This window comes from Semicossyphus pulcher, unplaced genomic scaffold (genome assembly GCF_022749685.1).
Source record: "Semicossyphus pulcher isolate SPU_LCO1_2020_fin unplaced genomic scaffold, fSemPul1.0.p SCAF_7, whole genome shotgun sequence".
Classification (NCBI taxonomy): domain Eukaryota; kingdom Metazoa; phylum Chordata; class Actinopteri; order Labriformes; family Labridae; genus Semicossyphus; species Semicossyphus pulcher.
Genome location: NW_027211748.1, coordinates 15,355,063 through 15,383,044, shown reverse-complemented (window position 1 = coordinate 15,383,044; position 27,982 = coordinate 15,355,063). Strand labels below are relative to the sequence as shown.

The following is a 27,982-nucleotide window of genomic DNA, read 5'->3' as shown; positions in this document are numbered from 1 at the left end:
AGAATGCTAGCAGGTATGTTTACTGTACATTTGCTACCTTGCACAAAAAAGGGTTATAAGGTTATAACATTTCATCTTGAAGGAAACTTCAAAGTGTCTTCGCCAAACTCTACTGCAAACCATCCCATTGTTGTTGAGACGCAGAACCACAAAGGTAATCATCAAAATAGCTCTGAAGAGAAGTCGAGGAATGACCAAAGTGGTAAGGATTTATCCACTTGGAACCATGAATGTAGAAAAATTCTGGATGTTGAACTTTGACCTGCTGTCAGTGCTAGAAGAAATGCCAGGTCATCACCAAAATCACTAAGATTTGCCTTCTTGGTACCATCTGCACCAATTTTTGTTCCAATCTTTCCAATAGTTAGTAATATATGTCAGTCTGGACCTAATTGGTGCACAAACCAATTGACAGACATGGTCATGCTTAAATTAATGGCACCAGTATGCATCAGAAATTGTCTCCAAAACTTCAAGAACTTTGAAGCAGAGAGGGCAACAACATGTAATCTTTTCATAGACCAGTTAAGTCTCGTTCCGGCAAGCTAATAACAGCCGTCCCTCCGTATGACATAGCTCTGTCTGAACTACAACAACGATGATGATAGTGCTGCTGGTAGTGTATCATGTGGGAGTGTGTCACGGGAAGAGAAGATGTCAGCCCTTCTCTCGCCATGGTTTTACCAGCCAACATAAACTCTCAGGGATTTCACAATCATCGTAAAACCCATTTCATCCCAACCATTTACAGATGGGTTTGACAGCATTGGTTATAATATCACAGTGGTGGCAATGCTTGGCTACGGAGTTGATCTGTGATTTGTTTAACTCCCACTCAAACACTAAAATGTAATGTGCTCCAAACACAACCCGCCTTCTGTAGTACCTTTTATAATTGCCATGTAAGTTTCAACAACACCAATGCTTCGTTGAGCTCAGAATTAATTTCCTGGTGGGACTTTGAGCGGAACATCTTCATTACCACATGTTTTCATAATTGGAGCCAGAGGCCTGTAAAAAAAAAAAAAAAAGGAATTCTGTTTGCTCCACTTGTTTCCCCTCATAAAAAAGCTGGACCTAACCCTCGTATTGCAAGATTGCCTACTAAACCATCACGAAAAGCCATATAATGTGAATATATTCCCACGCACTGCAACATATTACAACCTGATGCCACTTAATAGCAGCACTGGAAAATGATCAATATTAGCTACTCTGCTTTCATTTTCATAACAAACCACTTCAGCTTGATTGCAGCTAGGTGGAGAATGGGCTCCCTGGTAGAAATACCCGGGAGTGCATAGTTGGACTACTGCCAGGCAGTAAGGATTAGCCCTCTGGGCCTGCAGTACATCCACTACATCAACAACCTCTTCCTGAGCTGATTAAGGCAGTCTGAGATTTTTTAATATCCACTTGCTTTGTTCTCATCCGAGTATTATGTCACTAATCAGGTACCCATAAGATTTCCAATAGATTAAAAACAATCAAAATTGAAATGGGTTTTTAGGTCAAAGGAAGTGTAAACAATCCTCGGAAAAGACTATATCTCCTGCCAGTGAGACATGGATACCTCCTGTTTGACTGTACGAAGGAATAAAGTTCAATTTCCTCCTCTTGATATTCTGGCTTTGTAAGGCAACATTTTGGATACTTTGTCATGTGCTTGCATCGTATGCTTCCAGGAAATGAAGTGGTCGGAAATGTCCAAGATTTATCCTTGGTGATGAATGCGCTGCACCTGTTTGTCAATTGAAAAACATCCGAAATGAGATCCAGGATTTGGAGCTGGAGACATCATCACATCTGTTGAGCTGTTTGTCACTGATATGCTAATCTCACCACGGGGTCCATGGCCGAGCTGCTCTGGACCTTTCGTTCTTTTGACGCAATCTTCATCAGCAAATGGACAGCGCAGCGCTTGCCAAGCTGTCATAGAAGGGTTAGATGTCCATGTTTTTCTTTTTCTCTGCACTTTGAGCAACTCTCTCCGAATTTGGCTTAAAAGTTGAGATTGAAACTTCACTTGTGGCCATGGAAACACTCGTATCTCACCACGAGGTCCACTTAGTAGCTGTTCTGGAGCTTCCAAATGTATCACATAATGTTTTTCGGGAGATGGCCAAGTTGATGCCCACATTTCCAACTTTTTATTCGTGAGCGCAAGAAAGAAGTAGAAATACTTGAGGTTGAAAGTTTATTCGTGACTCCATAAAATCACAGAAAATCTTACCACAAGAAGTGTAAGGTTGTTTGCTTTGGTCAAGAGCTCCAGAACCACTTGAATGATTCAGTCTCAACATGTTTCTAATGTTTGCAGTTGGGTATTGTAAACCAAAATTAATCACCCCAATATTTTTGCAATTATAGCATTAAAGTTGGTCCTATTTTGTCCACAATTCATCTGCTCATTGCATAACTATTATGTTAGAGAGGTTTTGTATTCTGGCTTGTACTCTGATTGTCCGTTCTCTGTTGTAGACAAAAGAGTTCGGAGTGCGTACATACACAGTGACTCTGAGCCAGGGTCCTTATGTTCGGCCGTGTAGCTGATAGCGAGAAAAGGGTCTACCCTGCCAAGTCTGATGCCTTTGATGACTGACGCAGAGCAGCCAAGCCTTAGGTCGTTGCAAAAGCCCCTCTGTGTCTCTGTAGTGAGGGGGCGGCCTTGAAACAACCACCCTCCTCAGTCATAATCGTCCTAAACAAGCTATCGCATTGTTTCAGAGCTTTAACTATGTGTGATGTCCTTTTTTGTCAGGAACAGGATGACGCCCCGCACGTTAACAATGGATGAAATCCGAGACATGGGCTTGTGGGAGAGGTGTTTGATGAAAACGTAGCACCATTTTCTGTCAGTCGCTGCTGTTCACACTATTTCAGCAGAGATAGAACTGTTATGAAAATACTCTGAAGATTATAACCCGGCGCTCTGGGGCCCAGAAGAACTTGGCAGTGGCACCCTGTTGCATTTCAAGCATTTCAATCGGATGTGTCAGCAGGAAGACGTGGCTAAATTCTTCCGAGCTTTCTTGGGCTAATTAAATTGGTCATGCTTTTGGCGAGTACAACTCAACATGTAACTAAATACCCTTTCACACTGTTGAGAATTATGAGAGCTGCTCGTCTGTGCAAACGAATTCCCCCAGCCCTATTTGTCCGTGACTCCTGCCCTCTGCCAGCGTGCATGAGGAAGAAACTACTCATCAGTGGATTTAAGGGGCCTGCTGATGTGTAAAGCAGAGGTTGAAATGGTGAGTAAGGGCTGAGCAAGTGAGTGAAGCTTACTAACGCAAACCCCAGGGCTTTTGGAGAATATTCCTTTTATGGGGTCTATCTCAGTGAAGACTCCAGCGGGGCCGAGTTTGCGAGAGACATGACTAAGGCAGTAACAGAGTTGTTGGCAGGCAACGCTGTGAAACAGTGGTTAGACCTTCACAGAAATGAGCCTGTCAGCAATCGGGCTAAAAATACGAAACCCTTAAGCCTAAAGAGCGTCTATCTCTCTTGTTTAGATGAAGAGAGCAGTCAATGAGCGAGAGTTATCTTTCCTCTCTGTTGATGTGCTCCAACCTGGGCCTCCTGCTCCGTGCTGGGAATCTTTAAACCAACTGGGGATTCCCGAGTCACAGCTGCTTTCTCCTCCTGGAATGATGTGTGAAATGTGTGGGTTTCTTCGCTTGTGGTTGTTATTTTTCTTTCTCTGCCTCTCTTCCTCCACTCTTCTTTTCCAGGCATGGCTCAGTGACGGTTGGTTGAGGGGGGGATGGGGGGGGGGCATTAAGCATTGAGTTAGCAGCAGTACGCTCACCGCCCACTCCCTCTCCCGTCTTCCTCTCGTGCTTCCTGTGGGATTGAAGAGGAGTATGGTTTTAACAGGGAAGGAGTAAGAAGGAAAAAAAAGGAGGGAGGTGGGGGGAGTTGTCTTGGCTAGAATGGGCTTCAATAGGGAGAATGCCTGGACGTTAAAGAGGAAGTGGGTTGAGCGTTTCAGGAGAATGGTGGGTGCGTTATTGGAATTCAAATGGGGCCGGGGCGAACGGAGGTTGTGTGAGTTTTGGGTAACAGGGGTGGGATTGTTTGCTGCCTTTATGAGGGAGTAATGGACTTCCCAACAGGGCATGTGGGAGGAGAGTTATCTGACTAATGATATGTATTGCTTGATTATTTGGGCCATCATGTTGGGCACCTTGAATATTGGCCACAGCTTGAGAGTAATAGGTGTGCAGCTGTGTTTAACTACCTCCAATAAATCAACTCGCGGCCCTGTAATTTATGCCTTTTTCAATGCATCTTCTATCATTTAGGGTTCTGTCATGGATATCGCTATTGGGTAATGAATGCATCATTGACTATTGAGATAAATGGGCAGTATGATGATTATTCACAGCAGTAGCTTGAATGGTAACCAGCATGAGAACAATGAAAGATCCTCACGGAAGTGAGTATGATGAATTATTATTTTTAATTATAGGTTCACCTCTATTCATACGTAGCTATGCTAACCATTGTGAGATATTTGTCTAGACGGATTTCTGCCCGTACAAAGGATGTGAATGGATTTTCATTTAAACTTGCAGTAATTGATTTCTTGTTTCCAGACAGCAAGCTATAAAAAAAACAGTGACATGTTATCACCTTATGAAGTTGTTGTGTTGAAAGTGTTAAATGGACCGTACTTGTATAACTCAACGGCTTTCACGCCACATGTCACATTCACACACTCATAGCAAAGGCCTAAGTGCCAATCGCCAATCAGATATATTCATTCAGAAGGGTTCAATGTCTTGCCCAAGGACACTTCGACATGTGACTGTAGCAGTCAGGGATCGAACCACCAACCTTCCGAATGAGTGTCGACCGACTTTACCGCTAAGCCACAGCCCCAGTGTAGCGAACAGTTATCTATTTACACTCATAGCTGACACGTAATAAGCGTTGGTTCAGTGTATCTCAGGCCACCTGACAAATATAGCGAGTTATATTCACTCATTTTTAGCTCTACTTTGGTTTCCTTTTATGTGTGCACCAGCGAGATGCTGACCTTTTCTGTCTACAGAATTGGTTAGGTTGCAGGCTTAGTACAGCTTCTTTGCTGAAAACGGTCGTCTGCTGCAGCTGGAAACAAGGACCAAGCAAACAATGAATATGCTGGCCCCTTTCACATGAGAGACAGTAATCTGTCCCAGTGTTTGTATAAATAATTTGATTACTGCAGCTTTAAAAATGGAAAATCAACCTTTTTTTCCCCCCAAAACAATGTCTCTGTTACAATGGATGATCCACAGACGTCACTGTGGAGAAGTTTCTATGGAACTGATTTCCATTGAAGATTTTTTTTCCCTTTAAAAAATGGTTACTTCTGTTGATTATCCAGAGTAACAGGGACACCGTCTCAGAGAAGAAATATTTCAGTTAAATTTTGTAAATATCATTGTCTTATTTGGGTGAGCAGCTGTCGGACTGATTTGTATGCCTAAAGATCTTCTAAATGCTGACCACAGTTTGCAGGAGTGTGAGTATACATGCTGTATTCCTGTGTTTGTGCTGAACCTAAATCCACAGTTTCCTCACACTGAGGTGGAGAGTAAACATTAAGCTGGGCCCAGCCACAGGTATCTGGAGTGTCTCACTGACTGGTAGAGAGCGGAGAGTAAACATTAGCCTGTTTGGTCTTTATTTGGTCACTTTGCTGAGCTTTTAACAGACTAAACTTCACAGACTGCGCTCAAGCCGAGGCAGGGCCGCCGAGCGTAGTCTCAGGGGTTGAACTGTTTAGAGGATATGTGACGTAGCCGGTCGGATGCTTCATTTGCTTGTGTTCTACAGCTGGCCTTTCCAATGGTTCGTCCCCTTTGTTAGCCTGCCCGAAAAGGTCAGCTATGTTCATACATCAAGTGTGAGGCTTTACACCCCCTTTTCACTTTTTGACCCCACAGCCGGCCTCTCTGTCCCACGTCTCGGTTTGTTAAACCACAAACCACTCTTAACTCTTCTGTTTTTCTCACACTTCCTGTCCATGAGTTCTTTTTCTCCAATAGTACATCACCTTACGTCCTTTTAGTCGTCCTCCCCTGCAGACGACCGTCAGCTGCCATCTGGTCCAGCATCACAGGGTAGCCGTCTGGAACTGACCCCATGCAAAGATCAACTTCCTGAGATGTCAAAGGGACTTGTGTTATTGCATTCACTGGGGAAACGGAGGGAAAGTGGGGGGGTATCCTCTTGTCCTTACTGGCCCCTTTTCTTCTTCTCTGAGGCCCCAAGATGTTTTCTCTAAGGGACTGATGCATCTCCCACGCAGAGGAAGATTGCATTTCCCCTGTACAGAGAGCAGGATATCAGGAATTTTCTGTCAAACTACAAAGTGTGTTTGCACAGATATAGTACGCCAACGAAGAATGCACACATTTGTACTTGTGCTGCTGGTTTATGTGACATTTGATCCCTCATCTCCTCCTGAATCTCAGCCAGTCTGAAAGGAAGTACGAGCACTGCGAGAATCACGGAAGTGGCTTTTCTTCCATTCATTCACTGATACTGGGCTGTGAGAGTTTTATGCTTCCTTGAAATCTGAAGGTCTGGAAATTTGAGTTAATGCATCCCCAAGTGAGCCCCGACTTCAAACTGAGGCCAATAAAAGCAGAAAATGTGTTTTTTCCTCCTCTTATCAACATGTTCCTACCATACATCTGCAGAGACATGAGGGGGTAACCATAATTCACCTCTAAATAAGGTAATTAATCTTGGCATTGATTTGTTATCAGGGGAGGAACACTGCAGATTGAGTTACATAAGAAACGTTGCCGTAATGCTGTTGACTTGCAGGGAGAAATAAACAAGTCATGTCAGCTAGTAATGTTACTTCCCATTAATTATGTGTAAGTTTTCAGATAATGTGATTACCAGACTCTGGACACAGCGTAATTGAATTGCAGGTAGTGAGCTAGAGGAAGAGAGGCAGCAGGATCATTTCTGTTGTCTGTAAAGGTATAAAACTTGATGGTTTAAAATATGACTCAGCGTAGCATCGGAAATCATTAGATTGGTAAGAGATTTATATCCCTGGAAAATTTGGTTTGCATGGATATTCAGCATTTCCTCTAAACATTTAAATGAGACCTCAGAATGTGATTTTCCTTTTTGACTTTCCTTTGGTCGGTTTTGGTACTTAACGTTTAACATTTGATCTTACCATGTTCAGGAAATGTCTCCAATATTTACTGTAAATTTTGTCTTCCATGACTTTGGTTTGAAACCATTTTTACTGGTTCCACTTTCCCCCTGTCAAAAAAGTCTCAGTTTCAGAGTTTAATAGAAAGGCACAGTTTGGTGCCAACACTTGTTCCACAATTAAAGAGACGGACATCATAACACAAAGACCGTTAGCATATCGTATTCAACCCGCCTTTGAAAATATGCTAATTAGCATTCTTAAGTTAGCTAAGGAGATCAATACCACCCTCATATCTGACCGTTAAATATAAGACCACAGCCAGAAGCCAGTTAGCTTAGCAAAAAGCATAAAACAAGTGAAAACAGCTAGCCTAGCTCCGTCCAAAGGTAGCAAACTAGCTTACCAGCACCTCTACAGCTCCCTTAGTAACAATAATATAAAAAGTATCACTTATTTGTTATATCTGTACAAAAAACAAAGCATGAAACGTCAATTATCCGTTTTTTACTGTTGAGTATGTACCAGACAGAGGCAGGCTAGTTCCTGTTTCCTGTCTTTAAGCTAAGCTAACTCCCTGCTCGCACTAGCTTAAAATTTACTGCACTCACATGAAAACAGTGAGTTTCTTTTTGGTTTTATGAGAGTATATTACTCGTCACATTGTGCTTTACAGATTTGAGTTATTGTGTCTTAGTTTACTGCTGTCGGAGAGAAAAACAGCTAGCTAAAACTCAGATTGACCTGCCGTCTCTGTAACAGTAATGTGTGAATTCCCAGCTTGAGTGTGGTATTTAAGTGTCTGAACAATGATCTAACTGTGGCATAATAAGCGTTAAGTTTTAGTTTTTAGAGTTCTTATAGCCTCAAGAAACAAATATCCATCACACACCCTTGACATCCAACACTAGTCCACAAGTAAACACCAAGAGAGCGATATGCAACCGCACACTGCGACAAGCTTAGATGACTAATGGTCGGGTTTATCAGGTCTTTTGTTGAGCTCTGGCTGGGTGCTGATCGGTGCAGTGTATTCCAGGGAATGTTCTGCACTCCTCGCAGTTTTGCACACTTGTTGTGCACACACCCAAACGCACACACACACATGTATACAGTCAGGCAGATATGTACCAGAATTGCCACTCCTTGCTCTTAAAGTTGCCTCCTGGACGTTTTGTGACGACAATACAGCTGGAGGAAGTGAAGCAATCGGTAATTAGTCTTTGTCACAGTATCAGTTACGTCATTGAAGGGCACACCCGTTCATTTTGGCAGATTGCAGACAGAAAGCTGCGTTTTAGTGTTTGATGAGTCAAAATTGAAACAGCGGCTCTGGGGTTCCCAGACATTTTCAATGTTAATAGTTTTCTCTTAATGTTGCCTATTTCTACTAGCAGAAAGGTAGTTGTGCAACCTTACCTACAAGAGTCATTTTCACTTGTACAAGTTCTCTTTTATAGCCTGGGTAGAGCTATGAAGCCATCTTTAAGTCATAACTTCTGCGTAGCTGCAGCCTGACCTTGTTTCTTTCCTCTGTATTGCAGCCTATGAGGAAGTCAGTTTATGGTCCTGGAATATCAGGTCAATTTACCACCTGCAACCCGAGTTTTGAAATCAACAACTGGACTGAGTGTTTACTATTCTGCTCCTTGCTTGAGCAATAACCAGTTTTTTTTCTCCCTTGTGCACGACACTAATACGAGCCTCTGGTGGGGGAAGTTTGTTGAACCTTTAGTCACCTGCCTCATGCGGCCTTTACTGCATATCATAAATATTAACTGAAGAAAACACTCAGGCAGGCAGCAGGTTGTATGCATGCAGCTGGGCGGTATACTTACAGTATATGGTAAACAAACATACCTATTAGCATTATCAGAATCCCTTCAAGCAAACTGTCATTTGCAAGGTTGATTTATATTCACAGCTGCTCAGTACAGACGACCTTTGCTTTTTACAGTTCGCTTTCTCGGTCTACGTAATAATTAAGGGGTTAATTACATCTCACATTGCTCCTCTAATTAAGATGGTCAGCTTGCTCTTGCTAGTCTGTGTGTTGCCTGGACGTTTGGCCGCTGGACTGTAGGGTTCATGTCAGGGAGACCCCTCAGGGACGAGCTAATGAGGAGGAGGTAGAGGAGGGAGAGAAGGAGACAGATGTTGGTTTTGTTACGGTTGTATGTTTCCTTGTTATGTTTATCCCTTTTCCCCTTCTGTTGTCTGAACTGTGCAGGTGAATCTGATTGTTAACGAGGTTCAGAAGAGGCTTTTGGACTGCGGTCTTTTTGCCTCTCAGAAAAGGATTTCAGTGTCAGTGTGTTATTCCTGTCCTTAGTCTTTATTCAATCTCGGTTCCCATGGGCAATAGTCTGATGACGATATAGCCTCTGGGAACAACGGTGAACATGCCAGGTGTGTAGCCAGCGCCGGTTAGCGATAATCGACTTCCAGTGAAGACTGTTTACAGAAGAAGAACCCGTTTTTCTTGTGATTAACTTTAATTTACGGGTCTTGCCTTTGCAGAAATTTCAACATCCTGATGCAGATGAGTAAAAATGAAGCTTTGTCAGGTCTGTCCTCAAGAGGAGAAGAAAACTACTTTTAAATGCTTGTTTATTGAAGGGAGGTCGGATCAATCTGATGCATTCGAGGAAGTCGGGAAATCTACATGCTGAACGGCTTTCGTGACACAGAGTCAAGGGAAATCGTCTCAAGTTGAATTTTAGATATAGAACAGACTTATAGCTGTTAGCATGCAGAGGTCTGTTTATAGAGATTAATAAGAAGCTAAATCATCATCAGATAGCCGCTGATGGGAGCCGGGATGTCATTACGGCACATTATGTTCCACCTGCTTTTGCTCTCCTCACGGACTGTTTTGCCTGCATATGCAGCAGCCTGCTGATAGGTGATTGGTCAATATTCGTAGTACATAGTAACATAGTACAAACAGAAACCGGAACACTTTCCATCCCTAAAATCCACCTCCCTGCCTACAGCTTCTACATTTCTGAGTAGAATCTGACATTCTGAGAAATAGAGATTAGTCTTTATTTAATGATTTTGTTCTTTCTTTGTCAAGTAATAAATCCCATGTATTAATTGTTTTAAGGTGTTATATGTGGTAAGTTTTGAGTCAGTTTGTGGGTTGTTGTTGTTAGCCCCTTAGGGCCACCTCAGGGAGGGGTGTAACAGTTTGTGGATTCAAAACAGCAACATGAGTAAAATACACAAAGAATGAAGTAAACTATAAAATGGTCTTTTTCTAATATTCGGCAAATCCGACATGCCATAGTGCAATTAAGCTAACTGTTATGTGTGGTGTACGAGGTGTGTCTCTGAATTTGGAGCATGCGTTTGGGCTTTCTTCGAGTCAAGAGCAGACATGTCGAGGAATGTGACCCAGGAGACATTACGCCACCCCACCATCATTTCTAAGAAGCAGGAGGGAGAACCTGTTGTTTCTCTGACCCTGTTGCTCAGTTAACCACAAATTAGAGACTTAAAAGAGAAAATCATTATATGTGTATAATGTGTGCATGAAGAGCGTCTGCGTGTGTGTGCGTGTTTGTTGGGGTGTTATTGGTGTTACACACAGCTGAGTCTCTTCAGTGCCAGTCAGAACCTGTCTGACCAGCTCAGGGGACGACTGAAGACTCCTCCTTTAGAAACCTTTCTTTTGTGCTTATCAAACCCTCCTTATCAAAATACTTTATTGCGTAACACTTTATCAGCTCACTATTCCCATTCCTGTTCCTGTGAATCTCCATATCAATAGTGCTCTTGTATTTGGAATTGAAAACTGCGTTTCTCAGCATCAATTTAAGCCTTAAGTTTTTATTAAATCATGTCTAAAACCTGCCCGAAAAACACACGTTTTAACAAGTTATTAACAGTTATTAACAATAAGATTAAGGGAGCTTAAATTCCTCAAAGGAGAGCACTTACATATCTGATGGAATCTGTGACACACCACATCTTTCCTCAGAAACGACACAGCGGGCCTGGAGTTGCTGGTTTGCAGTGGTTGTTTGAACTAGCCCGTGAAGCAGTGGAAAGATTCAGGCCTTTGCCAGGATAAATACACAGCCAGCTCACTTTGACTCATTTGCCAGAATTCGCTTCGTTGCTGAGAACTGATTCCGATTGTAGATGCAACCCAGATCGGATAATTTCACATGACAGCTGGCCAAGTTATGACTGCGCAGACCAAATTTCAAAACACAGACGCACACAGAAAGTTGTAAATGGAGCCAGTGTGTTACATAAGCGGTGAATGTTTGCGATGATAGCACTGTGAGCCTTGCACGAATGCTTTTGGGACATGTGCCAGTTTTTTTAACTTAATTCTCTTATTTTTTCTCTTTCCCTGCAGTATGCCAAGGAATCACCAACCGTCTCAACCTCCTGGGTTCAAAAGAAGACCACTATCTGAACATGGTGAAGACCTACAGCAACTGCACTGTGGTGTTGGAGAACCTGGAGATCACCTACATGGAGGAGCATCGTGACCTGTCCTTCCTCAGGGTAAAGGCTGTGCTCTGTTAGCAGAGGAAGCAGAACATGAACATAACAGATGGGGAAATTTTCCTATCATCTATTTCTTTAAACATCTCTCTTTGGTGGTCTGAAGCCAGTTTGCCAGGCAATCCATCCCTGGATCTTTACAGGCTCGTCACCGCTTCTCTTATCGCTTCAGCGCGGATAATTAAAATCAGTGGAGAGTGAGTCCGTAGTGACGGATGATTCAATGAGTTTATGATGCTCGGGTTGGAGCTTCGCTTGAACCCCAGCTGTAAAGACAAGGCTGTGAGCACTGGGCAGATGTGAAGAGGGACCACACACACACTCACATGCAAGCTTGCACACAGACACAGAATAAAATACAGTCAGCAGATATCATGGAGGAGTTCCAAGTATCTAGTTTCCACTTGTCAGGAGGAGGAGGCCTGGCTCACTTACTAAAGCCTACTTTTATCTCCTTTACTTTCACGTGGACAGTTTAATAAAACAGAGCCCAGCTGTTATAGTCCTAAAGATCTGAGTTGATAAAAAATGCTGACGCTGCACGTGAAGGTAATCTTCATTTGTTATCACACAATCTTTGATATAAGTGCTGTAAGCCCTGTGTTTTGCCTCGCAGGCTATATACATACTTCCCTATCCAACTCATTGGTGGAGATTGTAAGGCAATGTTTGCCAGAAGAAGCTAATATTTAGCTTCACTTTTTATTGATATGTTTCAGTGTTTTGGCTGCACTGACTTTACAGGTACCTCAGTTTACAACAAGGCTTTCTCATTCTTCCTCTACAGTCTATTGAAGAAGTAGGCGGCTACGTCCTGATCGCCCTCAACACAGCGTCCAGGATTTCTCTGGAGAACCTGCGCATCATTCGAGGTCACTCTCTCTACGAAGGACACTTTGCCCTCGCTGTGCTCGGCAATTATGACAAACCTACCGACCAGGGCACCAATGAGCTCCTTCTGACCAGCCTGACAGGTCAGTCCACCTCTTCGCTATTTAAATGACAAGAATTTATAACAGAGTCTTCGGGTTATAAAGCTTCTTATAAATTCATGTCGCTGTTTTCTTTTGCAGAAATTCTTAAAGGAGGTGTGAAGTTTACGGCCGGCCGCCTGTGCAATGTGGAAACTATACAGTGGTATGATATTGTCAACGCTGACAACAAAACCAGTATGGAGCTCCCACTGGCCACCAACAACCCACGTTGTGAGTAATGCATTTCATTGCAGGAGGCTAATTCTGCATTTCAAAGATGTGAAGTAAACATTTGACCCTCTTCATTTCTTGTGCTCTGCTTTAACAGGTAGACAATGCGACTCAAGCTGCTTCAACGGCTCATGCTGGGCATCTGGTCCTCAAAACTGTCAGACCTGTAAGCTGTGATGTTGTGATGTCATTTCATTATAGGCAAAATATAAGAAAAGATCAGTACAAAGGCTTTTTAAACAACTGAAATCTGCATTTTTTTGTGTGAGTTTGAGTGAATTTCTTTTTTGTTTCATGCAGTTTATCCAAGTTTATGGTGTAGTGATACACTTAAACCATTATTTTTTTTTAGATTTAACCAGTTATGTGTCTCTTTTTACATATATATGTTAAGACAAAATAAGTCTCGATCACCAGAGGACACATTTGGGTGCTTCAGCAGCACATGGACAGATTTAGGTACAGATAAGCAGTAAAAGTGACTGTCATTGTCTGTGGTGCATTCTGTTTGCAGTAGTCACATATCAGCCGCTGAAGCGCTCTGTTTTGCATTACTTGCTCAGTTATTAACACTATCAGTGCATACCAACAACAGCAAGGGGAAAAAAATAACATGACTATACAGCTTTAATGTGGCCTCTTGAACTTGCTCGAGGTCTCTCCTCTGACTTTGTCCTGTTTTAATTTCCAGTAACAAAGCTGAACTGTGCACAGCAGTGCTCTAAGAGATGCAAAGGACCTTCACCCAGCGACTGCTGTAATGAGCACTGTGCTGCAGGCTGCACGGGACCTCGGCCCACCGACTGTCTGGTGAGAGAAACCCACCTTCACATATGGGACAGGATGGGGGAGAGAAAGCTTACGAATCTGAACACACTGAACGCTTCACACTTGTGCATTAAATCTGGATTTGAAGCGTCTAATAAAACAAAGCCCTCACCCAGCAGCATCTGCTTTTATGATCAGAAGTCTTGTTATTGGTTTCAGTACCAATGAGACATATAACTGCAGATTAAATCTTTCATCTGGCAGCGCCTCGAGTATCAGCGTCTGCTCTGCCTCCCAGTGCAGCTCTGAGGATTAAGCCAAGGCTGTGATAGAGGAATGCAGTGTTATCATTAGTGTGGGGCTCTGTTATGGTCCCAGTCTGCTGGATGACTGTTGTTTGTGCTGCAGGCCTGTCGGGACTTCCAGGATGACGGGGTGTGTAAGGACTCCTGCCCCGGCCTCATGCGCTACGACCCCAACCTGCACCAGCTGGTACCCAACCCGCATGGAAAGTACAACTTCGGGGCCACGTGTGTCAAGAGCTGCCCGCGTAAGAACGGCTATTCATAATGTTTATGTATATGAAACTCTTCATGCATGACTACAGGGTTTTTCACATTGTGCCCTGGTTGTCCTTCAGAGCTGTTAGACATTCAGAGGTTACAGTTAGTCTCAGTTTAATTATAAACTGTATGAAAGAAGATGATTGAGTTTCGAGGCGTGTTAATGCAACACTGTTCTCTCTTAGTTTAACTCACACAGCTCTGACCCACTATTACTCAGACTCTGTGGCATGCTGTTTTATTATGTACCGACTTTACAGTTATATTGGTGGTATAATTCATACAAGTTATTAATGCTTAAGTAGACATTTAAATTGCTTTTTGTGCGTTGAATTTTACATGATTATGAAGTACCAGCTTGTGTTTTGCAATCATTTCAGATAACTACGTTGTGACCGATCATGGAGCGTGTGTGCGGACGTGCAGTGGGAACACATACGAGGTGGACGAGGGCGGAATCAGGAAGTGTACCAAGTGTGAAGGACTGTGCCCTAAAGGTAGGGGGTAAAGCTATCACAGCCAGGCATTGGTTAGCTTAGCACATAACTCCACGTACAGCATTACTCTTATATACACAACATACAGCTTGTTCATTCGTGATCTTAAAGGGGCCGTATCTTTTAAATGGATATTCTCAAATTCTGCATGGGTTTCACATTTTTGGTGTTAAAACTGGTGTGAAAACTGCATAATTCCACGTTTTTCCAGAACGACATTTTTAAAAAGGTTGCCTCTGAATGGGCCGTTCAGAACAGCTGCAGGTTTCTACATAGAACCTCGCTTTTGCTGAAATCGACCAATCGTCATTCACTGTCATTCACCTCCGGCGGCCTTCTTGCACTAGCTTGTAGTCAAGTCGTTATCAAGATTTCAACGTACCATTCTGATACCTCCTGACGATTTGGCGTCGTACGTATAAGGCCGAATAACCGATCCTAGAGCAGCCATGTTTTTGACAGTGAAGTGTGCTAGCCGCTCCCCCACATGGGATCGCACAAGGGGCTAAGGTCTGACCTTTGAATGGCAAAACAGCTTGTTCGTTTCAGGAGGAAGGAGAGACTCAGAAAAATAATTACATTAAAATATGTATAAAATTTTTGAAACGAAACAAACTTTACCAACGTGATTCAAAAAACACATTAGAACAATAGAAAATTGATTGCATAGTTAAATTTGTCATCACTAATATGCCAAGGCTAGCTGTTTTCAACTGCTTCAAGATTACATGCTAATGTTGGGCAACATTTTTTATACATGTAGCATCGAACAAAAAATTATTTAAAATGAATCTATTAATTGATCTGTAAAATTGTTCAAATTAGCTCCACTTTGAGCAACTAAAACATGCTAATGCTACTAACATGCTAATGCATCACTAGTTTATATTGTATGAGACTGTTCCACTGTGAGAGAGCATACTGCTAGCAATGTGAGTGACTTCTGCTGATGATAATAATCAGTACTTCTACTGCACTTTACGTTGTGATATTGCTTCTTTTTCTGAAGTTAAGGGTCTCTCTTTGCCCTCTCTAAAAGGCCCTGCTCAGTTTGTATCAGCCTGATACGAAAATAAGAGCTTTAGATACGTTTCTGTTTTCATATCCATTTCCTTCATCATTTACAGTGTGCAATGGACTTGGAACAGGAGACATGGCTCGCACCCTGTCCATCAATGCCACCAATATTGACTCCTTTAAGAACTGCACAAAAATCAATGGCAACATTGCCATCATCCACACATCAATCCACGGGTAAGTCAGGGAAATCAGAAGCATTACAGCCTTCATGCCCATCTTTATTATATCAACTGTACTTTTAAAAATGGCAGATAACGTATTTAACCTTGTTACCTTTAGGGATCCTTATACCAAAACACCAAAGATGGTTCCTTCCCAGCTTGATGTGTTTAAGACAGTTAAAGAAATTACTGGTAAGATTGCGTAACTCCAACAGAATTATGACGCACTACACGCACACTGAAGAGTTTCACAATTAACTTCCCAAGTGTTGCTTCAGGATACTTGTGGATTCAAACGTGGCCGGACAGCATGAGCTCACTCAGTCCTTTCGAGAATCTGGAGATCATTCGAGGGCGGACTAAACGGTATGTTCCTTGTAAAGACCCCCTGTAGATTCACAACCGCTGGATCACAAGAAATTAATTTGTTTGTCAGGAGTTGAGTAATACACAAGACTTCATAAAGCTCTTCCTGTCCTACTGTTTTTTGTTAGTGGGAGCCGCAGTCTAGTGATGACTCATCTCAATATCGAGCACCTTGGCCTTCGCTCCCTCAAAGAAATCAGCGATGGAGACGTGGTCATCATTAAGAACGAGAACCTGTGTTACACCAACAGAAGCCACTGGAAAAGGCTCTTCAAATCAGAGAGTCAGACTGCCACCATAGACGAAAATGCTGATCCTGCCACTTGTGGTACATTCAATTCTGTTCCCCATCCCGTAATTCAGCCTTTGATGGTTTTGTTGTGCTTCTGATTACACAAGCCAGATTTAATTAGTAAAGTCTAATTTTCCAAATTGGATAATTACGTGGGAGAGATCTCTTCTTGAGATTGTTTGTTTGCTTTCAGCTCAAAGGAACAACACGTGTGACAGGAAGTGTACCGCGGACGGCTGCTGGGGCCCCGGCCCGGACATGTGCTTCGCCTGCCGTGACTTCAACCGCGAAGGGAGCTGTGTTGACTCCTGCAACATCCTGGAGGGGTGAGGGAGGAATCTGGGGTTTAATGCCTTTTTAATCTCTGAAATGCAGTGTTCCTTTTTTATACAAACAAACAAAGTGTGAGCATCAGATCTGAGTGCGGTGCGGTTAAGTCCTTCAAAATCTGTTTTCATACCACCAGCATTTCCTGACTGTGACATTAAGAGAGTTTGGGGATTTCAAATCTAGACCAACTGCAAACCAAGGTTTTTTGAGGGTAGCTCTCCAGTAGATACGACTTTTTTATAGCTCCATAAAAGTAGAGATTTTATAATCTTTGAGTCATATAAAGAATATCTTGATTTTTAGTGAATATGTCTTCCTTTTGCACATGGGGAAAGTGATAAGCCACGACCTATTTAAGATGGCTTCTCGTTGTCTTAAAGTTGTAATCTCAAAGATTTCAGTTCCGTTCTCTTTGGCGGCACCTATCAGGGAGCACACTTCCTACATATCTAAACAGTGTCGCACGGTTGGCTCCTGTTGTAACAGTTGTAACTCTTGATTTTCCTCGCTGACGGTCGCTTTCCTTTTTGGACTGTTTTCCTTCATCTGAGCGTCAAAATTGTTTATTTTTCTTTGGCTTTTCACTTATTTCTGAAGTTGTATCTGTAGTCATCGATCTTTTCTTTGTTATGCACAACAAGCCCCGCCTACCCTCTCTGGCAGACCGACCACAGTCTCAATCACCGTTGGGTTACCTCATTCGGCGATAGATAGTGACTTAACAGACATTTATTTACATGAAAATCTTTGAGATTGTTTAAACCATGTGCCTGATGAAGGTCTAGCTCTTGAATGTTGCAAATAAATGCTAGTGAGACAGTGTGTCTGATGAGCTGGCACATTCACTCACATCAGTTTATCTTTGCAGGTCTCTGTCAAACATTGAGTCTAGACTTGCTTACAGTTTAACTCGAGGCCTCAAAAAAGGGTTCTAAGAATGTAACTGTTTGAAATGTGTTGCACCAGCATCGTGAGTCTATCAGCTTTGTTATTGTGTTTGCAGAGAGCCGCGGGAGACGGTCATGAATAAAACCTGCATGGAGTGTCACCCCGAGTGTCAGCGCATGAACGGGACTGCAACCTGCAGAGCGCCTGTATGTGTGAAACAACTAAACCATTATTTCGTACATACATAAAACAACAAAACTATTACAGGACAGCTTTGTGAACATTGTTTATGAATATTGTTTTGTCTGTCACTCAGAATCAAAGAGAAAATTAACAATTACACAGCATGAAATCAGTAGCAGAAGTGTTCGTGCTACCAATTTCTCCATCAACAGCGGCTCTAACTAACCATAATTACACTGAAGCCACAAGAAGACTTGTTTTGTTTGGGATAAGAGGTGTGGGTGTGTGAAGTAGGTGTCTCCTTTTAAAGGCTCATAATCCCTTGAACAAAAAGTTCAAGCCCTTCTTTCAAGGTTGTTGAAAGTAACTCATCATTATGGAAAATAAAAAAGACAAGTTAAGAGAAAGTATTAAGTTGCAGCTGTAGATTGCAGTAAGTGTCTCAGAGCAGAGTTGTGCTGACCTAAACTAAAGTACCTGACATTTGTAGGTGCGTTTCTTCGCTAAACTTTGGCATCTTTACGAGGAAGATAGATGCAGCTTGCTTTGAGAAATTATTACTATGAGACAGTGCAGTTTACATAATATTTACTACTCCTCTCAAGAGCGCTGTAAACATCACAAGTCTTTTTTCTTTTGCCTCCAGGGCTCTGGAAACTGTACAAAGTGTGCCAACTTCCAGGATGGACTCTTCTGTGTGTCTCGATGTCCACAAGGCGTGCCCGGGGAGGATGACACACTGGTGTGGAAATACTTTGATGAGATGAGAGTGTGCCAGCTCTGCCACAAAAACTGCACCCAAGGGTGAGAGCATTGTTCAGCCGTCCTGAGAACTGGCACTACTTTTCTCCTTGTTGAAAACATTTGTCTGTCGTAATGTTGATGCAGTAACTTAATCCAGGCCAGAAGGGTCAGCTGCGGTTGTGTTGGCACAGGCGGAGGAGAAGGACCTACTTTCTGCATGAGGCAATGTTTCCTCGATTTATGATGAAATCGGAAAATTTAGGAGGGATGTTTTGGACTTAGATGAGAGGAAAAGTACCAGCGATTTTGCATTGTCTTTGCCCATTCACAAAATATGACACATGTGTTGGAACAGTTTTGAATCCAATTAACTTTCAGTCAGTCCCTCCAGGATTTTGTGGGGTTTTTCTGTGATTGTTGCGGCATAAAATGGCCGATTTTGCAGCAGATTTTTGAGTAGAATTTTTGTGCATCACATCACACATCCACTGTCAGTGACTGGGACAAACCCTCCAATAAAGTCATCTATTGGCTGAACGAGCTGTTTAATCACTTCCAGTCAATTTCTGTGTCAAGATGCCAAATCAAATGTGTAAAAAATCGAATGAAACCAAAAGAACATTTCCAGTCATTTTGAACTGCATGTGCCTATTTCAATGCTATCCATATGCCCAAAGGAGAATCGACATATTATTTATTACAGTTAAGCTGTTCTACTTGTTATTTCAGGTGATAAGAGGCACTGATTGCTATCTCACTGTACAAACACGCTTTGAGATCAACACTGACTCACATTTGTAACAGAGCTTCATGTTGGTGGAAAGTAGAGATAGACCGATATGGTTTTTTCAGGGCTGATACCGATACCGATTATTAGTAGTCAAGGAGGCCGATAACCGATATTTGGAGCCGATATTCATTTGCAGTAAAAGTGAAAATATTGGCGTCAAAATTTTGAATGATACAAACTCCAACACTTAACTTAACTAAATGCCTTTAAGCATATGTTTATTAAACAAACAAACAAAAAGCGCAGGGAGTTCCCAGGGTCAGCAGCATCTCTTATAAAGATAACTGAAAATTTAAATAAATACATAAATAACTTCCTGAAGTTTTATAAAGTAAATAAAACAAAGTTAAGTAAAATTTGCAAAGAAATGAACTCTTATCGGTCGTCAGATTAAAAAAAAAATAAATAAAAAAAATAAAAGGCCGATGCCAATATGCGTCAAAATGCCAAATATCTGCGCCGATAATCGGCCCGGCAATAAAGTTTTTTTTCTTTGGTAAAACATATTTGCTTGTATGTAGCTATAGCTATTAATTTTAGTACAGAGCGGCCAAAATAAAAATTCCATAGCAATAGCATTGTAAATGAAAACAGCTTCAGTAGTAGCTAGCTACTTATGCTCTGTTGTTGTAGCGTAGCTTGCTATATTTCAGTGAGGGATAGCTTCAGAGTAGTGAAGCTACATTTCATGTAGAATAACTTGCAGCTTAGCTCACTACATTTCATAAGTAGCTTATCCAACACTGAACGGCTAACAGATTTCAACATGGAAAAATTAGAATAAGAAGACATTAAGATTGGATTTGTTATTATGGATTCACTGTATAGAGTCTCCATAAAGACTCTGTAGTTCGAGGCCAGATTCGATAGCTCATGAAAGAAAGATGATGGCATTGGGGCCTTGTTAGAACAACACACCTGTCTGCTTCACAGCACTAAAAAGAGTCTCTAGCATGCAGCGTCGTGGAGATATTAAAGGAACAGTAAACGATACACAGAACATTGCAGACCAACAAAGGTCAATATTTGGTGACGCACATGTTGACGCCCGTGGGGGAAACATGTTGATTGTTCAAATTTGCAGAAATGTGTCGGAGTTTGGCTGAATTTGCATGAATTCTCCGAATCACAATTTCCTGAAGGAACTGGTCAATGAATCAAGAAGTGTGGCAGCAGTGGTTGTTGTTTTTTGATGCACATTAACTTCAAAGTTTTTCCATGATTCTTCTTTAAAGGGAAATAACATACTAGTATGCTTGCTGAATTAAAAGTGTGAAGCATAGTGATGGTATGGTTACATGATATTATGTGCACTGATTTGATTACAGGTGCATCGGACCTGGTCTTGAAGGCTGCAAGGGGAGAAGGTGAGTAACTGCATTACCACTCATCAATGCTGCTAAAGGAGACACCGACTCTGCCTAAGTTCAGCCTCCTAATTTCATCTCTCCTACTTTATTGAATTTGTACATGTGCTCTGTTTTCTATCTGTGTTTTTAAATCAGCTTCCTTCTGTCTTTCAGCACTTCTGGTCTTTCCATGATTGCGGCTGGTGTGGTTGGTGGACTGCTGGCTGTTCTTATTGCGGGCCTGTCTGTCTTCGTTCTGCTGCGTCGCCGCCACATCAAGAGGAAGAGAACCATGCGCCGACTTCTTCAAGAGAGAGAGGTAAGATGAGGGAAGTGAGTCACCGCGCAGGAGGACATTAAGATTTTGGAAGGAGTTGTTTTTGAGATGTTGCGGTTGATTTATAGACAGACAGTATGTAAGATATTCAATCCTTCTTTCCCAGTTGGTCGAACCTCTGACTCCGAGTGGAGAGGCACCAAACCAGGCTCTGCTGCGGATCCTGAAGGAACCTGAGTTTAAGAAAATCAAAGTGCTGGGATCAGGAGCTTTTGGAACAGTTTATAAGGTATTAACACGCTTCAAGTTTGCGTCCCAAAACACCTTGTTGTCAAAGTTACACACCGGTGCTGAGCTTTGTGGAAGCTGGAGCTCAGGAGTACTGTATGTGCCAAGTTTACACAACCAACACCCGCCATCGTTTTCCCTCATCCACATCTGTTGTCAATTTTTCAATTAAAAGACACATTTTTAACTTGGCGGATCATGCATGAGTGACTCCAATCTCACTGAGTGCAGTGTGTGTGTGTATATACTTGTTTTAGTGTCATTGTGGGGATGTATGTTTACACTGTGACATGTGGGGACATATCTTCCATATGGGGACGAGCGGCTGGGCTGGACAAAGTTAAATGTCTATTTTAGGGTTGCTTTTAGGTTAAGGTTGGAGTAAATCCCCTGACAAAGAATGTAGGTTACCACAGTGTGTGTGTGTGTGTGAGCTTGAACTTCTATGTTTGTGAGGACCACTATGACTTTTAGACCTTGAGAGTTTTTGGACATTGTTGAAAAGTAAGCACATTTTTCCAAGGCGCTGTTTAAGGATGAAGACTTGGGTTACAGTTGGAATTTGGTTTAAGATGTGGTTAGAGTCTGCATTTAGCTTAGCCATTTACTTGTGAAGGTTAAAGGGTAGTTCTGGTATTTTAAACCTGGGTCTTATTTTAACATATTTGGTTCTCTTGATGACTAATAGGTACAAAAGGTCTTGGAATTGTTCCTGTAGATCATCTCAGCCGGCAGCTATGAAACAGGCAACTGTGCCCTACCTAAGTAGATCCACTGAAAGTGCTTGTTTTTGTTACTGGCAGGGCTTAGCTTGTTATTCTAAGTGTCTTTCAACATGATGGAAATGATTCCTACAGAGATGCTCCTTTTGTTAAAGAGTAACATCCCCATGTTTACCTAGAAACAGAAGTCTTTCTTAAAAGTCTTGTTGTGAAATCTTGCACAGGTAAAATGTTGCAGGAAGGCGACAGTGGAAGTCTATCTGTGAAGTGATCCCTTTCATAACTTTTTCATACATTTAGAACAACAATCTGAGTCAATCTGAGACACAATAATTATGTTGAAGCCAGCCTATTTCACAGCTGTCTGCTGGGGCGATCTACAGGAGCTTTTTTTGTACCTTTTAAGCCACAAAATATAAAAAGATATGGTCCAGGTAAAGTTAAGTCAAACTGCCAATATCATGCTTTAAGAATATTGCAGGTAAAGATCCTGCTCTCATAATTAAAGTAAAGGCAGGAGTACGATAATATTAGCAGCAATTATTAGTATTAGGGGCGGCTGTGGCTCAGTGGTGTAGTGGGTCATCTTTCAGTTGGAAGGTTGGTGGTTCGATCCCCAAATTGCTCCTGGTGGCATGACTAGTAGCAGCCACTGCCATCAGTGTGTGAATGTGTGTGTGTAAGGGTGGATGTAACGTGGTGTAAAAGCACTTTGAGTTGTCGTAAGACTAGCAACGCTCTATTTAAATGCAGTCTATTTACCGAAATAGGCTGAATGTATCAAAATTTAAAGTACTGCTTAGAAAACAGAGCGTTTGCTTCATAGTGTAATGTGATTATTATTACTACTGCATTAAAGTGAAAATAGCATTTACATGTTTAGCTGGTTTCGAAGGTTGTTTTTGCAATATTGTTATTGTTGAGTAGTTTTAATACCACTATATGTCATATTTTATACTGGTTATATATTTGCTTTATAAAATACAGCAGTCAGAAACATGTAGAGGAGTAAAAGCATAGTTTTACCCTCTGAAGTGTAGTTGAGATTGATTAATGTAAGTACTTCAAAATGTTCTACTATTTAAGGGAGAGTCCATGGTCCTCACAAGTATAGGGAAGAACAGTTTTACAACAGTACATAGAGAACATGTCACTTGCAATTGTTCTTGTACTGTATATGCTAACTTGTATCTAAGCATATATGTGGTCACGTTGCGCTGTCAGATGTAATTACAGCGTGCAAAATAACAATCTTGTGTTCCTGCAGGGCCTGTGGGTTCCAGAGGGAGAGGATGTGAAGATCCCTGTGGCCATCAAGGTTTTGCGAGAGGCCACATCACCGAAAGCAAACAAAGAGATTTTGGACGTAGGTTCACTGATTTATGTGGTTCATTTCTGTCATACTGAGTCAGACCTAAAAACAGCCTTTCATATGACATCTTATTCCCCAAACTACTTAAGTTAAGTGTCTGCTGCTGGCGGGAAGTGACAGAGGAAATATAGAAGCGGAAAACATATTTTTTAGTAATAATCACAATATTTTGACTTGATTTAAAAGGCTCATAAGTACCTCATTGTCAAAGTGAGTGACAATTATTGCCTCCCAGATGTCACTTTAACTGTAATGTAACCTTTAATTTATAGCACATGCAGCTTTATATAGAACTCGTGACTACTTATTTTCCTTGTAGTAGAGAATGTGTCATGTTTCCACATGGTTACCCTCTTACCAGGCTGTAGGAAATGGGATTAATTCATTGGAGGGCTTCGTGTGGGCGTTGGTGTGTAATCCAAGGCTGAGGTGTAATGGAAAGGAATGCGGTCCTGTAGCCGCTCTGACAAAGCAGCCTGTTTAAAATGCACTATGCATAACGGCCGACTGTGCATGCTAGATCCTGTGATTTTTTGCGGCCGTGGTGCTCGGTCACTGCACTTGGGAAGTTGTTGTGGGCGTAGAAAACAGCTAAATGTCATGACGAAACAGCCGGCTTTTAAATGGGCTTTGATGCGTCTTTGTCATCAGACAGTCTAAATTACAGAGCTCCTCACAGTCAGGTGGTTATTTACTGAACCATGCTGATGCTGTAACAAGCATGTAGAAAATATTTTGATAAAATTAATGCATTGGTGGCAAGAAACCTACATACTGTAATAAAGCTCAGTTTGAAGTGCTGTTTGCACGGGTCTCTTCGTAGGAAGCCTGTTGTTGGTGGCAAGTGCGGATTATCCCCCTGGTTCTTTTATGTAGGTCACTTTTCTTGTTATGATGACCAAGAGTTTCCGCTTTTAGCTGAACCACATAAAATATATGCTTGGCTTGGCATGACTGCTGCTAAGAAACTTATCACCAAACACTGGATATCTCCACAAATGTTATGCAACTCAAAGTAACAGTTTCCAGGAGAAAAGTGGACATTTCTCTTGATATTCTGTTTGTACTTTTAATTCCTTAAAGGGCCAGTTCGCCGATTTTCAACCTCAGTTCTATCATGCTATTATGGGGAGCTAATGCTAATGATAGAAAAAAAAGCAGTTTGGCTCTGTGGCTTTGGAGGACGCTATTCACTTCTCCAGTGGGCCCTGGAAAACCTCCGCCAGACGACGTAAACACGTCATCTGGTGGAGGCCAGGGAGCTCGCGAAAACTACACTTCCTCAATCTAGGACGCCCGCCTCCGATGTCTTGTCTCGTTCTTAAATCGTCAGGTTTGAAATGTAGACTGCAGACCTGAAGATTTCCAATTCTGTACCGCTCTGAGCCGTTGTCTGCAGCTAAACGGTAGTATTTCACTCCAGCGTCTCTCGCTGGGCCGTTCCTTTCAGAGGGAGGGACGCAATGCACGCTGGGTGTTGTAGGAATATAGAACGGGCGAAACCACGAGCTGTTTGTGCAACTTTCTCCACAGCTATTGCACCAATTTCAAATATTATTGCTTCTATCGATTACAGAGAACAGCAGCTTTGACTGACAGTGGCTTTTTCCAGGGGAGAATTGCTCCTTTAAAATGACTGACACTTTCTTTTCTCCTCATGCGGTAGATAAGAGTTTGTTTTTGTGTCCCCTGATTACCCTGAGACAATACAAGGAATTGTCTGACAGCTGTTTTTCGTTTGCCTTCATGCACACAACAGGAGGCGTATGTGATGGCCAGCGTTGAACACCCCCATGTGTGTCGTCTGCTCGGCATCTGCCTGACTTCCACGGTGCAGCTCGTCACGCAGCTGATGCCTTACGGCTGCCTGCTGGACTACGTCAAAGAGCACAAGGACAATATCGGCTCCCAGTACCTGCTCAACTGGTGTGTGCAGATCGCCAAGGTAAGAAGGAAACCTCGTAAAGGCATCAAGTTGCATGGGAGAATCTGCTCAATGCGTAAAACCTGTATGGGGCTGGAGTTGTTTACCACACCTGCAGCAGTTCCTATGTCTGTGTATGTGTTTTCTCATACAATGCATGTGATCAAAACAAAAGCAACTGAGCTTGTCTTCAGTGCAAGTCGACTTTATTTGTGTCTGCCTTTAACTGTGAAGAAATAATGCTGAATTATGTGGTGGTGACGAGGCTTTTCAGACAGTATTCAGCACTTTTAGATCTTTTATTGTGTCTGATCAAGCAACGTTTTCCTGGTTTAACAAGGTAGAATCCATAGTGAAAAAGAGCACTGCGCTCATGTAACATCTTCATTGTGTGTTGACAAAAGGGTATGAACTACCTGGAGGAGCGCCACCTGGTGCACCGTGACCTGGCAGCCAGAAACGTCCTGGTGAAAACTCCTCAACATGTCAAGATCACCGACTTTGGTCTGGCCAAACTTCTCAACGCAGATGAGAAGGAATACCATGCAGATGGTGGAAAGGTGAGAGTGAGATTAAAGTAGTGCACAGTCTGTCAGTCAGGAATAGAAGCTACGTGATGATGACACAGATGAAGAAGTTATTTGTGCATTTACAGCCTGATACAAACTGGGTTCTTGTAAGACAGATGACTTCCTGTAGATGACTGGATTTGCTCCATGTCGTGAAAGATGTTATTTTTGAATTGTTGGTTTTGCTCTAGATCGTATCTTATGTAAGGGATGTTGTATAAATAGCTCTTTCTGTGAACCCGGTTCTAAGAAAAATGACAAATCAGATAAGTTCGTCAAAGTCTCTTTGTGCGTCAGAAAGCACATGAGTGCTTGTGTTTACTTGTAACCACGGGGTGACCTGTACACTTCTGTTTTAGTACTGAAGTTTCCTGTTATATTAGTGTATTTGTATTCTTTAGCTTAACTCAGTCAAAATAATATGTAAAAAAGTTTGGTAGAATGTCCTTGTATTAGCTCCTTTGTCCTATTATCAGAACCTCCAAACATTTTAGTTTTTTCCAATTTAAGCTTTCAGTTTGTGTTGATTTTGGCGCCCCCTGTGGACAAAGCCGTACCTGACACCTACCCCCCGCCAGCAGTTTCAGGCATTAAAAATAACTGTATAGAAATAATCAATCTTGTCGCTGATTGGCTGGTTTGCTTTTGTAGCTCATAAAGAGTAATTAGAATTAATTTCAGTCTGTTTCATAACCAGCAAAAAACTCCTCGCAGGAGCTTTAATTAGGTAATAACTTTACCTGATAAAGTAATATGAGTGAGATATGAATCTGTGTCTTCACTATAAGAGCAGATGTGGAGACTGTCCTGTTCTTTGAAATTCATCAGGACAAAGTTGGATCTCTCACATATAAAGCTTCTTATAATGAGATTTCCTTTAGCCTATTTGTTGTAGTTAAATTGCTTTACTGAAACTTTCCTGGACAGCCTTACAGACAAGTTCATTGTTAAAGATAGCGGAGCGTAGACATCCTTCAGAAAACACCTTCAGTGTGTGACTAGGCTTAATCACGATGCAAGAAACTTTCCAAGAAATCATTTTTCAACCTTTGTGTGAGGCATTACAAGTGCAAACTGCACCAAAAACTTTTAACGTTTATATTTATAAGCTGGAAACAAGGCCAAATGTTTCACAATTTTCAGTAACCTTCATTATCAAATGTGGATTTTTGCATGTGTGACAATTTGACCACTTGGCGGCAGCACTGTTCCATTACATACTACAGCACATGTGAAGAGGACAGCAGCTGATTTCACTTTAACAAAATGCTACATTTGTACAATTACTCTGTAGTTATTACTCCTTTTAACAGGCTTTCACTTAGAGTCCATCGGCAAATATACATGTGAAGCTGCTGTTTCAATGAGCACAGACGTGTAAAACGTGCACGCAAAAGGATCTGATAAAACAAGTACTACATTCATCAAGAGTCTGCTTTTTTGCAGGACAATAAACAAAGATAGATATTTTATTACTAAACTACTTTACTAGATACTTTATTGATCCCGAGGGAAATTCAGGCATCCAGTAGTTTACAAGACACTTGACCTTACATGTGTCATCACGCCTCCCCAACCCCAAGCCCATAAGAGAATAATAAAATTAAGACAAAATCAAAATAAAGGCTAAAAAAAATACAAATATACACTGCAACATTGAGCTGTGGCTGTATGGAGGCTTGAATGTAATGTACTGTATGCGTCTTATTGTCCAGATGTACTAAAGGAACATTATTGGTGCACATTAACTTGCACCTTGTGAAGTTGTTTGGAGATTATTAGTCTCTTTTGTTCCACAGGTACCGATAAAATGGATGGCCCTTGAATCCATCCTGAACAGAACGTACACACATCAGAGTGACGTGTGGAGTTATGGTGAGTGTCGTGCTTGTCCTGTGTTGTGAATACATCCTCTA

At 41.9% G+C, this 27,982-nt stretch overlaps 1 protein-coding gene across 3 annotated transcripts in view; it reads left to right on the top strand.

Annotated features, from left to right (window-relative positions):
• Positions 1–27,982, top strand: part of egfra (epidermal growth factor receptor a (erythroblastic leukemia viral (v-erb-b) oncogene homolog, avian)) — a 46,245-nt gene that overhangs the window by 9,958 nt on the left and 8,305 nt on the right. For all 3 annotated transcript variants that reach the window (XM_069684006.1, XM_069684005.1, XM_069684004.1), the window contains exons 2-22: positions 11,547–11,698; positions 12,486–12,672; positions 12,772–12,903; positions 13,001–13,069; positions 13,595–13,713; positions 14,080–14,221; positions 14,615–14,731; positions 15,859–15,985; positions 16,091–16,164; positions 16,251–16,338; positions 16,467–16,666; positions 16,824–16,956; positions 17,964–18,054; positions 18,678–18,835; positions 20,894–20,932; positions 21,089–21,233; positions 21,358–21,480; positions 23,469–23,567; positions 25,333–25,518; positions 25,902–26,057; positions 27,866–27,941. In XM_069684006.1, coding sequence (XP_069540107.1) covers positions 11,547–11,698; positions 12,486–12,672; positions 12,772–12,903; positions 13,001–13,069; positions 13,595–13,713; positions 14,080–14,221; positions 14,615–14,731; positions 15,859–15,985; positions 16,091–16,164; positions 16,251–16,338; positions 16,467–16,666; positions 16,824–16,956; positions 17,964–18,054; positions 18,678–18,835; positions 20,894–20,932; positions 21,089–21,233; positions 21,358–21,480; positions 23,469–23,567; positions 25,333–25,518; positions 25,902–26,057; positions 27,866–27,941 — 2,613 coding nt within the window. The remainder of the gene's footprint in view (positions 1–11,546; positions 11,699–12,485; positions 12,673–12,771; positions 12,904–13,000; positions 13,070–13,594; positions 13,714–14,079; positions 14,222–14,614; positions 14,732–15,858; positions 15,986–16,090; positions 16,165–16,250; positions 16,339–16,466; positions 16,667–16,823; positions 16,957–17,963; positions 18,055–18,677; positions 18,836–20,893; positions 20,933–21,088; positions 21,234–21,357; positions 21,481–23,468; positions 23,568–25,332; positions 25,519–25,901; positions 26,058–27,865; positions 27,942–27,982) is intronic.